General features: G+C 38.7%; 1 protein-coding gene across 4 annotated transcripts in view; it reads left to right on the top strand.

The window, feature by feature from the left end:
* C9H1orf87 (chromosome 9 C1orf87 homolog) overlaps positions 1–12363 on the top strand; it is a 68128-nt gene extending 55765 nt beyond the window's left edge. For 3 of the 4 annotated variants that reach the window (XM_033113161.1, XM_033113160.1, XM_033113162.1), the window contains 3 exons: positions 1470–1549; positions 4857–5064; positions 11926–12363. In XM_033113161.1, coding sequence (XP_032969052.1) covers positions 1470–1549; positions 4857–5064; positions 11926–12086 — 449 coding nt within the window. In that variant the 3' untranslated portion in view covers positions 12087–12363. The remainder of the gene's footprint in view (positions 1–1469; positions 1550–4856; positions 5065–11925) is intronic. The other variant, XM_033113163.1, reaches the window with a different exon arrangement.
* Positions 12364–13721: the final 1358 nt, after the last annotated feature.

Below are 13721 nucleotides of genomic sequence, written 5' to 3'. Positions count from 1 at the left end.
ACTCCAAGTTGGGGCACATGGTTGTTCATTTAGGCAACAAGCTTGCATTGAGTACTTATTCTAATGCTGGGTAATGGGGTTTCAGAAAAGATAATGAAATCACATTGTTTTCTCCATCAAGAAACTGAGGAAGAAGATTTATAATGATTCGCAGGTGCAGTGTTAAAATCTAACAGATGGTTTTTTAATCTGATAGGTGAATTTATTTATATAAACATCCTCACATGGATAACTCTATTAGTTAACATTTATTGAGCACTTGCTATGCTCCGGGTATTTGCTTTACATTTTCTAGTCCATTTAATCCTCACAATAACTTATAGGTAGTATTTTTCCCATTTCACAGAAGTGGAAACTGAGATACAAAGAAGACAAGTAACTTGCCCAAGATCATGCAGCTAATAGAGAAAGGGGCCAGGACTCAAACCCAAGGCATCTGGCTTCAGAGCCTCTACTCTCCACCACTAGGTTACACTGCTGCCCTCTACCTTTTGTTTAAAATGTATCGTTTGAACCATTTTTACTGAAAATAGTGAAACCCAACTCAAAAGCAATATGTATTTGTTAATGGCATATTTGAATTATGCACTAAATATTGAAGCTGAAGTACCCAGAAATCTATGCTCTGTGGTCATCCCACAGATGTGTGAAATAAATGAATACATCATCAAGTCTGATGGAAAGGCTGAGTGATGAATGAGGGATACCCACAATAAGCCTTAGGGGACTTCAGCAAAAGGTCTTCATGTCTTTTTCCTGCATCCTAAGGCTATTTCTTCTATCCATGAAGGCAGCCGACTGAGCAAGTCCTACCTGGACAGCAGAATCCCAAGTTTAGGGATACTGTTCAAACCTCTTCCCACGTAGGACCTCTGACCATTGAAAGGAGCAAGGAAGGGAGAAGACAAATGTTTCACCTGGTCCTTCAGGCACAGATCTGTGTGGAGAGGGGCAGAGGTGCTTGTTTCTCTATGAAGAGGCAGGACCACCTGAAGAGGCCCCTTCCCACTCCCGGCCCTCCTGGTTCAGGGAGGTTCTACAGGCTGTTATCTCTGCTTATCTGGAACTCTCTGCTCCATGTGCACCCTCACCATCACCTTCACCTAAAAACTCTAATTCATCTTTCAGGTCCCCAGTTTAAGTGTCACTTCATCCAAGAAGCCTTCCCTGATCCTCCACCACTCCCATGCATCCTCCAAAATAAGTTTATTTTCACATTTTCCTTTTTTGTGTTTATGGTAATTTGTAATTAAATGACGACTTCGGTCATTATTTAGCATCTGCTTCCCCTTTATGAGCTTCAGCAGGGCAGGAATCAGTGCTTTCTTGCCCATCGGTATATCCCCGCACCCTAACACCGTGCCAGCTGTACAGCAGAGCCTCCACATCTTCTCTGCCTGGGTGTATGCGTGTATGTGTGAAAATGAAGAGACCAAACAAAACCCTTCCACTTTTTCTTTCTTGTCCAGGAAGGAAAGTAAAGGAAACCTCTGCCACTCCAGTGCAGCCTGAAGTTCCTGAGGTGTCTCAAGGCAAAACTGAACACATGGTATGCACCTGGGTATATAGAGCTTGGGGAAGGGCTTCATCGATGCTTCACCTTCTAGTCTCTGATGCTGGGTGGGGTCCTCTTTGATGTCCACCCAGTGCCTTGATGTCAGACTGTCTTTGACTTTGAGACTTTCGTCCATCAGAGAAGGGAGGCAGCAGAACTCCAAGAGTGTGGCTTGGTTCCTGTCCTAGCTGGTATGCGTGCAGAGACCGCTCATCTCCACTTGGTGACGGGCTTGCCATTGGCCCCAAGAAATTGAACTTGTAGCATGTGTACAGGTGTCCTTCCAAAGCCTGTGACCAATTTACCAGCTGCCATCAAAATAAAGGGTGGTTAGCAGACCAATTTTAACATCCAGCTTCCAGAAACTGAGGGTGAACTTTTCACCAAACATCACATTTTAAAATATAATAGTCTCTTTGATTTAAAAAAAAAAATCTGGCAAGCAGTTAAAATCTGTTTTAATATTCTCCTTAGCCAGGAGAAGATGCAGACAGGATTGAAAACCAGTCTGAGTTTTTCTGTTGTTGTTTTTTAAATGCCTGGATTAGAACATAATTCATCTTAAAATGACGGGAGGCCTCTTCATACACTTCACACTTTGAAATATTTTAGAAAATAGTATCCATTTTGGCAAGCCACTTACCACGCAAGAAACAACAGCAAATGCTTTTCTCCTTGAGTGTTAAGTCTGTTGTGAATAAGATTATAAAAAAATATACTTTGCTCTTTTATTTTGCCTCTTGTTTGAGGATTTCACTGCATCTCTGCAATAATTAATTCTTCTCACATTGCTGTATAAGCAGCATTCATTGTCCCACTTTTTAGAAACGGAAATTGAAGCAGAGGTTTGGTAAAATAACTTTCCTATTGTCCCAGAGAAAATCATTCATTCATTCACTTATTCACTCAGTAAACATGTCTTAAGAACCAACTATGTGCCAGACACTAACCAGAACTTGAAGACACACAAATGACTATCACATCGGCAGAGTCTCCACACCTGTTAGAGAAGTATTCTAACAGACAATTATAAAATCCTGTAGTAAGTGCTGCGATGGATAAAGGGGCAATGAAGAACTTCCCCTCACCAAGCCTGGGACTGTCAGGAAAGGCTTCCCACATGAAGTAAAATATGACTGGGGTCTTGAAGGATGAGTAAGAGCCCAACCAATCAAGGCACAGGTGGCAAGAAGGGCTTTTACAACGGAGGAAACAGAATGTATAAGGCATAAAACAGTCTCATTTTTTTCTGGTTTTATGGGACTGGAGAAAAAGATGTATAAGTAGGATTGAAAGGAGATAAGCAAGAACAAGAACTTGAATGGTCTTATGTGCCAAACAAGGAATGTTGGACTTCATTGGGACACAGTGGTACCAAAAGAGCCTAAATTGTGTGAGTGAGAGAGTGAGTAAGTGAGTAAAGGAGGGAGTGAGTGAGTTGAGCCTAATTCAGCTCCATACAAATTTCCCCTGCCCCTGTCTTTAATGGTCAAAGTGTTGAACTATTTGAAGGAATATAAAATTATTTAAAATCAGTTTCTCACATCCAAGGATCTCTTTGAACTCTCTAAAATCATCCACCAAACTGTATGCAAATGTATGCATTTACCTGGGTAGATTATCTAAAGATTTCCTCAGATTTCTAAAGAGGTCCAAAGTTCTAACAAGTATAAGACTCACCACTCTATTTCCTTTATGAAGCTTTCAGCTTTTCCCAAAATTGATTTTATCGAAGTAGCACGTTTTTATATTACTCTCTTAAAATTTACTGGTTGCTGGTTATCCATATTGGTACAATTTCACATAACATTCTATTATTTCAAACAAAACAAATCTTCCCATCCCCAGAAGTAGCTTAATCCATGTTTATTAGCAAACTCAAAAATGTAGCTTCTTATTGCAATTACTATTATTTAGAGCTATGGGATTTTCTTAGTTTACATGTGAGAAGTTTGAGACAAAAGGACAAAATTGAAGAAACTCAGGTATTGAAAGTTGGTGGAAGCAAGATAGTATGCAAAAGTTAGAGGCATAATTCTATGGTGAACTAATTAAGATGATTTGTATCACAATTAACAGAACCAACTCTACCAACTTAATTTATTGGAAAGATAGAGAAACATATTATGCTACCTAAGGATAGAAATGTAACAGTGATCTAAAATCAGGTACTTGAATATCATAATTTCCTATGTCTTTTCTTTCTTCTCTGCTGTCAGCTTCATATCTCTCCTATCTATCTGTCATCTATCTATCTATCTATCTATCTATCTATCTATCTATCTATCAATCAATCATCGATCTATATCTTTCTCAGCAGACCAGCTTTTTCTCATTTCCAGTACACAGAGTGGAAAACCTGTTAGAGTAGATCTCCATTTGTCTATCTCTCTGTGTTTATCTCTCACAAATACTTCCCAAATCACTGGTCAATGTGATTATTGGCCCATTTTGCATTAGACACCCTGTCCTGTACTAAATACTTAGACACATAGCAGTTCTCTCTACAACCATGTGGATTGGCAGGAGCACTTGCTGTAAAGTGGTGTTGGGCAGATCAAACAATAAATGCCCACTCTCTCTACGTGGTAAGTGACAGAATGTTTTACACAGCACTGCTGGGACTTGTTTGTCTATTTATTCTAAAAACATCTCTATTTTGTACTGGACATGGCATTAGGATACCAAGATGAGCTAGACATAACCTCTATACACTCATTCTAGTTTTGTGTCTACCATTTATTTTATGATCTTAGTAAGTCACTTTCATTCTCTGGGTTTCAACTTCCTTTGTTAAATGAATAGGACAGACAGAACTAGAAATGCTTTATGCTCCATTATAATGAGCCTAAGGTAATATCACTAGTATTTCAATCACTCTTTGTCAAGAACGTCACACTCATGATCCAGAGGTTTTTCCCACCAAGAAATTATAAGCATTTCCTGAAATCCATCACCTGTGAATCCCACTAGTATAAAGCAGAGCAGAACATCCTGAGATGTCTTAGGTAGTTACAGAAACCTTTGCTTTGTATAAATAAGAAATGCAAACTGAATAAAGTCATGATTTCACCCTTCTCCTTAAAAAACAAAAAACACTCAACATAGTAGTTTATATCCAACAAGACTTGGCAGATATGGTTCTATAGCACTAAAGATTTGAAACTCGTCCCCCTAGCTTTACAAAGCCAGACCTTGCAATAAATCTTACTGGTTGTGTGGCTTCATCTTTCGCCAAAAGACTGCAGGAGTTCTGGGGGGTGAATGTGCTGCCAGTGAGATGTTTGTGTTGTTTTGGTAGAAAACTCCAGACGAGGAGCTGCAGCCAGAAAACCTTCCTGCTGAGACTTCAGCCCCTAAAGATCCCCTGAGTTCTTTGACGATCAGGCCAGTCTCCCAGCCTTTTGTTGGTCCAGCGATAAAGAACAAGGATGAAGAATGTGAGACATGGATCGACAGGTTCAGGAAGCTAGAAAATGCCCTCTACCTGTGTGATCTGAGTAATACAGGTGAAGTATGAAGCTTAGAGCGGATGTACCTTCCTCTTTGTGTTCTGGTCTGAAAGTGGATACCTCAGTTTCTTTCAATTCTTCACAAATACACTTTATATATAAACCATGTGCCTGGAACTGTGCTGAGCACAATCAGGAAATACAAAGTTGAATCAGACATGAATTTCCCATCCCCAGGTTACTTATAGTTTCTTTGTGTTTCTGATCCCTTCACCCATTCTACTACCTGAATCTAACCCACAATCTGATCTTGTCCCTAATAGAAATCTTGCAGCACGCCTGCTAATAGGCTGAATTCCAAACTTCTAAGCAAGGCAAAATCTGGTCCCTGTTCACCTGACAAGTCTCTTCTCCTTCGACTGTTATGTCAGCACATTTTACCCATTCATAATGAATAACTTGCCTTCTTCAGACTCGCTTTCTTTCTTCTATGACTTGCCTTTTCTACCCTTATGCCTTCCATCTGAGCTGTCTGCCTGTCCTCTACCTACCTCACCCCTTCCAACTCCCCATCTTGTCTACCTGGCTAATTAATGCCTAAACATCTTATATGTTGGAACTCAAGTCCTACTCTTCTGTGACTCCCCTGATTTCCCCAGACAGATCTAGGCAAACCTTTATCTGGACTCTTAGAGTTCTTTAATATTCATTCTCATGTTTGATATATTGTGTTTTTTTTTTATTTGGAGGCTTAGTACTATCTCACCAGCAGACTATTCCTTTTTTATCCCCAGCTCTTTGCACAAATCTGTTTAACTTTTTTTTTTGAGGCAACAAATAAATGAATGAATGTACATAAATAACTAACTCCAAGATGGAAGGTGGGAAATGCCATTAGAGTGTGCTATGTGGTCGTTCAGAGAAAGGAGAATTCCTTCCTGGTGAAGTGATCAGGGAATGGATCATAATTAGAAATGGATCATTAAAGATAAAGTGCAGCCTATATACAAAGGAATAAAATAGAAGGCCCTTTCTGGCAAAGGTGCAAGTTGGCCAAGCAAAGCGTTATGTGTGAAGCTCAATGCAAAGAGTTTGGTTTGGATAGAATATAGGGACTATTAAGACGAATATTAATTGCATCTCAACTGTAATTTAAAAATAAAAATAAATTTAAAATAATTAAAAATTTAAAAAGAAGAATATTAAATGATAAAGGTGAAGATATGGGATGGGGCCAGATCTAGGAAGCTCTTAGATGTCAGAACAAGGCATTTGGACTTAATTCAAAGACAGTAAGCAGCATTGTGAGTTTCTAAGCAGGATATGATGAAGTTGTATTTCAGAAAGCTCCTTGATGGCTGTGAATGAATAAAAGAGAAAAGGAAAGCAGGAAAAGGAGAAAGGGCACTACCGCAATGTTCAAGTGAGAGAGAATGTATTCTAGAACTCAGAGACTTGGGGAATGGAAAGGAGGGAGCATACACAAAAACACATGGACTGAAACTGCTGTATTTGAATCACATACTGTGGTTCATGAAGAGTTAGTGTATTATATGTGGAGTCTGGAAACATCAAACTCATAGAAAACATCAAACTCAGAGAATAGAATTGTGGTTGCTAGGGGAAATGTGGAGATTTTAGTCAAAGGGTACAGACTTTCAGTTATAAGATGAATAAGTCCCACGGGTCTAACGTGCAGTGTGGTGACTAGTAAACAATACTGCACAGTATACTTGAAAATTGGTATGAGAGTAGAACTTTAATGTGCTCACCATAACAATAACGACAAAGTGGTAATTATGTGAAATAAAGGATTTGTTAACTAACCTTATTGTGGTAAACATTTTGCAATATATACATGTATCAAATCATCACATTGTACACCGTAAACTTATACTGTGTTCTATCTCAGTAAAACTGGAAATAATTAATTTTTTTTAAAAAGTTAGTGTGCATGCTAGTACTCTCTAGATGTAATCATATAACAATAGCAATGCCTGTCTTTTCACTCTCTGTGTGTGTTTTTGTTTTTGTTTCATTTTGCTTTGAATTTTCAAACCAAATTAATGCTAGACCATATGAAGCATAACTACCGTACAATACCCAAAGACTTAATAATTATACCAAAGAGAGGGACAAATAAAAATTTTAAATGAAAATGTATTTAGCTGAATTAGAAAATCATTTATTAAATATCTGTTATGAGCCCAGCACTGTACTTGAGGCTGGACCAGGAGGGAAATGAGAAAGAATGAGACATGGTCTCTGGCCTCAAAGAGCATTTAGGTAGGAAGGTAAGACAGAGAGACTGGCAATAGTTAAATGCCAATGTACTTTTTTAGACAGCGTATAATAAAGTACCATAATTACAGACATAAATAAGAGTTAGAGTCCAAAGGAAAGAGAGAAGAACAGAAGCTCGTTGTCTAATGTGAGCTGGGGTACTCAGATGGGTTCCATGCAAGAGACAGCTTGAGATTAGCCTTGAGGACAGGTAAACTTTGGATAGCTAGGTAGGGCATTCCAAGTATGAAACCATCTTCTGCAAAGATTAGAAGGTGGGAATGAGTATGAGGGAGAACACAGTGAACAAGACAGGACTGGAGGTTCCTGTTGAATTGGATAGTGTAGCTGAGACCCTATTATGAATTCTGAGGGCTCGGGTGGGGCTTTACTCTCTACCCAGTATCCACCAAAGATTCCACCAGAGGAGAACACAATGAAAGCTGAGACTGATAATTTTGAGAAGATACTGGAAAAAAGGAGATCAAGGGATTATTGAAATACTCGTAAATCTAGGTATTCATACCAGGACTATGAGGGTAGTGATGAGGGTACAAACAAAATCGAAACAAAAGACAGCATAGAAAGAAGAGACATTTCTAAAGAAACAAATGCTGATTTACAATGATGGATGATAAACTTAGTTGCTAAGAGACTACCCAAAGACTGGGTCCTTTCTCATACTCCTGAACGGTTCTAAGGGAAAAACGGAGTTTTGTTGACTTTGGAGGCAGATTCCGGCAGATTTGAAATGCCTTTCTTATGGCCTCTTTACTATTTATGCCTGTTTTCTCTGTTTCTATGAAATTCATTAGTTCAACAGCCAAAGAACGTGTCAGCCAGATCTGGGAATATCTATAACTATCTTTAATGAGGAAAGAGGATTAACTGAGGTCATTTTGTTGGTTTATTAAACCACAGTATTTAGCAGACCACCACAGCCCCATTCTAGACACTGAGCAGATGATACATACTTTGCCCACTGATGAATCACTGTTCTTTATTATGTGCAAGGAAATATGTAGGCCAGGGTGTTCTTCATCCAAGATGAAGGCAGACCATCCATCATCAACTTAGCATTTCTGGGAACCTACTTTGTGCTTATTCTCTAATGGGGGTTGTCAAGAAAATATCCTTGAGGAGAAGCAATAAGGAATGACTGAATAATTGGTCGTGTTTTCTAAAGAAAGAAGGGTAGTAGAGATAAATGTTTGGCTGAATGGTAAATTTCGCATTTTTCCAGTATGCTAAAGGCTAGATAGAAAGTATTTTAGAGTTCAAGGAGGCAGAATGAAATGAGAGCCCTTAAAAACTTTCTCCGCATAGGCCTGGACTTTTACACACACTGCATCACCAACTCCACACATCAACCACATGCTGAAAGGATTGGTGTCCCTATTTACTGAGGAGAAAGTCAAGCTCAAAGTGATCAAATAATAGCCAGTGGGAAGTTGAGCCATAATTCCAACTCAGTTCTATTGGACTTTCCATTATACCAAACTCCCATGACACACCAGAAAGAACAGATGGTGTTTTTGTTGTTGTTATTGTTGTTTCTTTAATTTTTTGTTAAATTTTCAATTACATACAATTACATACAATATTATATTAGTTTTAGGTGTACAGCATAGTGATTAGACATTTATATAACTTACAAAGTGATCACCCCAATAAATCTAGTACCCATCCGACACCATACCTAGTTATTATAATGTTATTGACTATATTCCCTAAACTGTACTTTACAGCCCCATGACTGTTTTTATAACTGGCAATTTGTACATCTTGATCCCTTCCCCTATTTCACCCACCCCTCCTGCCCTCTCCGTTTGGCAGCGATCAATTTGTTCCCTGTATCTAAGATTTTGTTTCTTTTTTTGTTTGTTCGTTTATTTTTGTTTTTAAGATTTCACATATAAGTGAAATCATATGGTATTTACTTGTTGCTTTGTTTGTTTCTTTCTTTGTTTTTACCAAAAACCTAGATTCAAGTCTAGACTTCACCAATTTCTGAGTCCTGAAAACTAGCCACTTATATTCTCTGAGCCTGTTGCCTCATCTATAAAATAGGACTGATAATAATGAAAGATTCCTCCCAGATTTGAGACAGGATCAAATGAGATTTGAAAGTTCTTTGTAAACTGTATAATGAAGTGGATGTTAAAGAGGTTCTTCTTATTTCTTTCATTTTGATTCTGGTGGGAGGACAGCCTTTCCAGCACTAAGATGAATTATGAGGGTTATTTTATGCAGCTGTCCTGTGCAGCCCCTAATGACAGTAAATTAGACAGATACAAATTTCAGTCAACGGACTTTTGTTTGACAGCAGGAATCCCCTACCAATGGTAAAGCTTAGAAAATAGAAAATGCCCCCCACCCCCACACACACCAGTGGTGATTCCTAGATGTTTTTTAACATTACTTTTAATTTTTAATTAAAATATAAATTAATTTATATACAGAGGGTGCCAAAAAAAAGTATCCACATTTTAAGAAAGGAAAACTATATTAAAATTGTAATACTCAATATATACAATAACAAAAGGTGAATACAAGTCACGTTTGACTTCTGCAATTACAAGAGGGGCTCAAAGTGGTTACCATCAGCGTCCAGACACTTCTGATTACGGCGAACTACTGCTTGAATAACGTTGATCAAAGTGTCCACTTGTATACATTATTTTGGCACCCCTGGTATTTTAATAATATCTTCTTATTAAAATACACTTTTCTATATTTTAAATGATGTTGATGATTTTATTATTATCGTTATCCTATAACAAACAATCCCTGCATTAATGGTGCTTACTAGTTCTGGGCATTTTGCTAAGCACTTACGATTTTATTGATTTTCATACAATTCAATTATCCCTATTTTAAAGTTGAAGAAACTGAGGCTCAAAAAGTTAAAATAACTTTCCCAGTCAGACACTTATTCCAAAGCCCATGACTTATATTTCCAGAAGCAGTTTATGAGGAGATGTCTTGAGGGGTCAAACCCAGGCCAGACCAAGAAAAGTGACCTAACGCAAAGATCTAGAAAGATGCAATTGACCAACTCAAAGAGATTTCTGCAGAGAAAAGGACCAACATTCTCATAGGAAAGACAGACAATAAGCCTACATAGAAGACAACAAACAAATTGGGATAGGATGGGATGGCATAGTTTAGGACTATACAGGACAGAAGAGAAGTGAATAGAATAAACCACATTAGGACCTCACCTGTGTGTAGCACATTAGAGGAGAGTTCAGAGGGAAGCATTCTCGCTTAACTTGTATATTCAAATATAAACAGGACTTTGGTAGCTTGAACAGAGATGACAGGTGTTCACTAGACTGAGCTTTCATGGGCTGGAAGTGGCTTTCTGCAAGAGACCAGGGGACTGCCTCTGGACTCTTGGAGAAAGAATTTTACAACAATTATTACAGTCTGCATAAGTATAGTAGAGTAGAGAAGCAACATGCAAGGGATGTAGCTTTCATCCCTGTAAAAGATATTTAAAATCTTTTCATTGACATCTGTAGCATAGATCTTTACAATCGAGGAACATATTTAGGAGACAACATGAGCCCAACTTGAAACAATTTCTTCCCCCTCATTCTATAATCTAGTGGAGTGATTTAATGCATAGACTCAAACAACCTTGGGCAAGTGACTTACCATCTCCTTGCCTCAGTTTGTCACTCTGTAAAATGGGTTGTCATGAGGACTGAATGAGTTAATATTGGTAAAATACTTACAGGTGTGCCTGAAACATGGTAAAATTTAAATATGTGTGTGTGTGTGTGTGTGTGTGTGTGTGTGTGTATCAGACATTACTGTTATTGCTGTTACATTTTGCACATTTTATTGCCCCAACTGGATGGGGAGCTTCCTGAGGTAACAGATCATTCTCTAAATCCTCTATATTCCCAAGCACAGTATCTTACATATGTAAGGTCACAATCAGGGGCTTGTGAATGAGTTTTTTATCTTGGCTGATTTCATGTTCTACACTTAAACTCTTTTCCATAACTATCAAAATCTACCTAATCTTCCCGTGGAAAAACACACTGTAACATGTGAGTACCAGAGCACATCTTGCGATGATAAGCAATACCATCTCTACTATAGAGATTCAAACTCTGAGCCACAGGAAGTTACATGATTTGCCTGTGGTTATACAACTAGCAGGAGGGACTCACATAGTAAATACATTTCCAGAAATACTCAAAACTGTGCTGTTTGAATACTGCATGTTTAGGAATATGTTTGGATACATCTCAAATAGAAGTAAACCAGAACAATAGGAAATTACTTTTAACAGGTACCCCACCTGTTTCAAAAATTGGCTTTTAAAATTTTATGACTACAAAAAACAAGCTTAAATTGCTTCAGAATCTAACTATGGATTTTATTGGTCCCCCACTTCCTCTCCCCAAAGTCACCCTCAAATTCCTCCTGACATATATGATACATAGCTGGACTGGAAATACCTTTTTAGGATGTCACTTGATTTTTAAGAAGCTTCAAGTTTCAAAATATTGGCATTTCATGTGTACTCTGAAGTCATTCCAGCTTATTAATTTTTTTCTCTTTTTTGTTTTCTCCATCCTCTTTTACAAATGTCCCACTCACCCGACCTAATCACAGGAGTCCTGGAGAAGGAACGAGCTAAACGCCTCATTCACAACTACAATCTCATTTACAACCTGTCCCTGAGCCCTCGGAAAATCGACCAGGCCTTGAAGAGATTTCGTTCGGGAGAAAATATGCTCTTGGAGCCAGCGCTCCGGTACTTAAAGGAGCTATGATAACAAGCCCATATTGTGAGAACAGATGTTTCCTTTATCTCTCTTTTTACCCAGACACGTGTTTCTCCCCAGCCTGAGTGTAGCGGTGGAGGCACTGTCAGAGTGGAGGCTGATGCAGCTATTGTAGACACTGTGGACTTGGACTTGATTTCTGGCTGTGAAGCTTACTCATAGGCAGCTCAGTGTGATCTGAGAAAAACAAGGGCTTCTCTTCTGAGGTGGCAAGAACCAATTTCTTAAAATCCTCTTCTATTCTAATAAAGCTTCTGATTAATAATGCATAGTTTTCTACATTGCTGATCAAACTGTGTTTTTGCAAACTGTGCAATTCCCTATAGTAAAAACCACACGAGATGTTGTCAACTCCCCAAAATGCCTGTCACATAATAGACCTAAATACATCGTTTTTGGAAAGTCAGTCAGCTCTGCCTCCAGTCACTATTCTGGGAAGGATTTCCACACTGTAAGAGAAATAAAAGTATTAGCAATATATTATCTTAATACTAAGTCAACGTAGAATGCCAAGTGAGGTTTTCTGAACAAGTCCAGGATTTTCCCTAGTACAGAACAAGATGATGTTACACTGTCTCCAGGGATATTTTCCAAGAGTACTCAATAGAAGTACTCTAGTACTTCTATCACAAGTACTAGACAAAGGATTCTGGAAATAGGTAGCATCTTCTTTGCTCCCTCTGACAGGAAAATTGAGCAAAATGCCACCAGTTCCCGTAGTTCTTCTAGCCATAACATTCCTCCCCAGGTTTACACCTCCCACACAGCACACACTCACACACACATCGCAACACACAGGTAGCATGAGCTCATTGAAAGAACACTGGTTCAGAGCTTCAAATACAAATGTGTTCCCAGTACCATCATTACTGCTGAGTGACCTGAATCCTGATTTCCAAATCTGTGTGGGGGACAGCATGAAGGAGTTAGTTTCAAGGGAAAAAGCAAACAGAAAGTTCTCCGAGCATCCTCTTTTTTCCATTTTATGTAATGGAGTGCCTCAGAAAATCTTTGGAACAAAACATTAAGAACAAAATAATTTGGATCCACTGACATAAAGGATCGCTAGGGTCCTTCTGGTTTAACCTGCTCTAGTTTTTATAATCCAGAAAAATGCCTCTTGAGGCAGACTGATCACTTCTCAATGTTCTAGAATCTTTGGTCCTGCTAGCTACTCTCTAGGTCAGGGAGGTAAGCAAATAGATATGGCTTTCTCATGCTAAAAAAATACCAAATGAGGAAAATTAGAATGTTAGATCAAACAATTGAGCATACGCTGAGCAACTACCATGGGCCAAGAATTTGACATATTTTGTTTCATCCGACTTTCACAACATAATAGGCAGTTTTTACAGCTCCATTTCACAGGTCAGCAAATGGGGAAGTGAAAAGTAAGAAAGCTGCTGCGTTGTGCCTATGGATAATTGGCTGGAGAGCTAGGGCATTCTGGAAAACACTGGTTACATGATACTTAAGAAGGCCCAGGTGTACCCTAGGTGTATGTGGGGAAGTGGATGGGAAAAGAAGTTGGGGTGACGGGGCGCCTTAATCACGAAGCTGAGGTTATTACACTTAAAGGGCAATGATCTTACCTTGCTCAATGCTTTCTGTCCAGCATCTAGT

Source organism: Rhinolophus ferrumequinum, chromosome 9 (genome assembly GCF_004115265.2).
Source record: "Rhinolophus ferrumequinum isolate MPI-CBG mRhiFer1 chromosome 9, mRhiFer1_v1.p, whole genome shotgun sequence".
In the NCBI taxonomy this organism is placed as follows: Eukaryota; Metazoa; Chordata; class Mammalia; order Chiroptera; family Rhinolophidae; genus Rhinolophus; species Rhinolophus ferrumequinum.
Note: the sequence above shows the minus strand (reverse complement) of the source record. Positions and strands in the feature narration are given on the sequence as shown.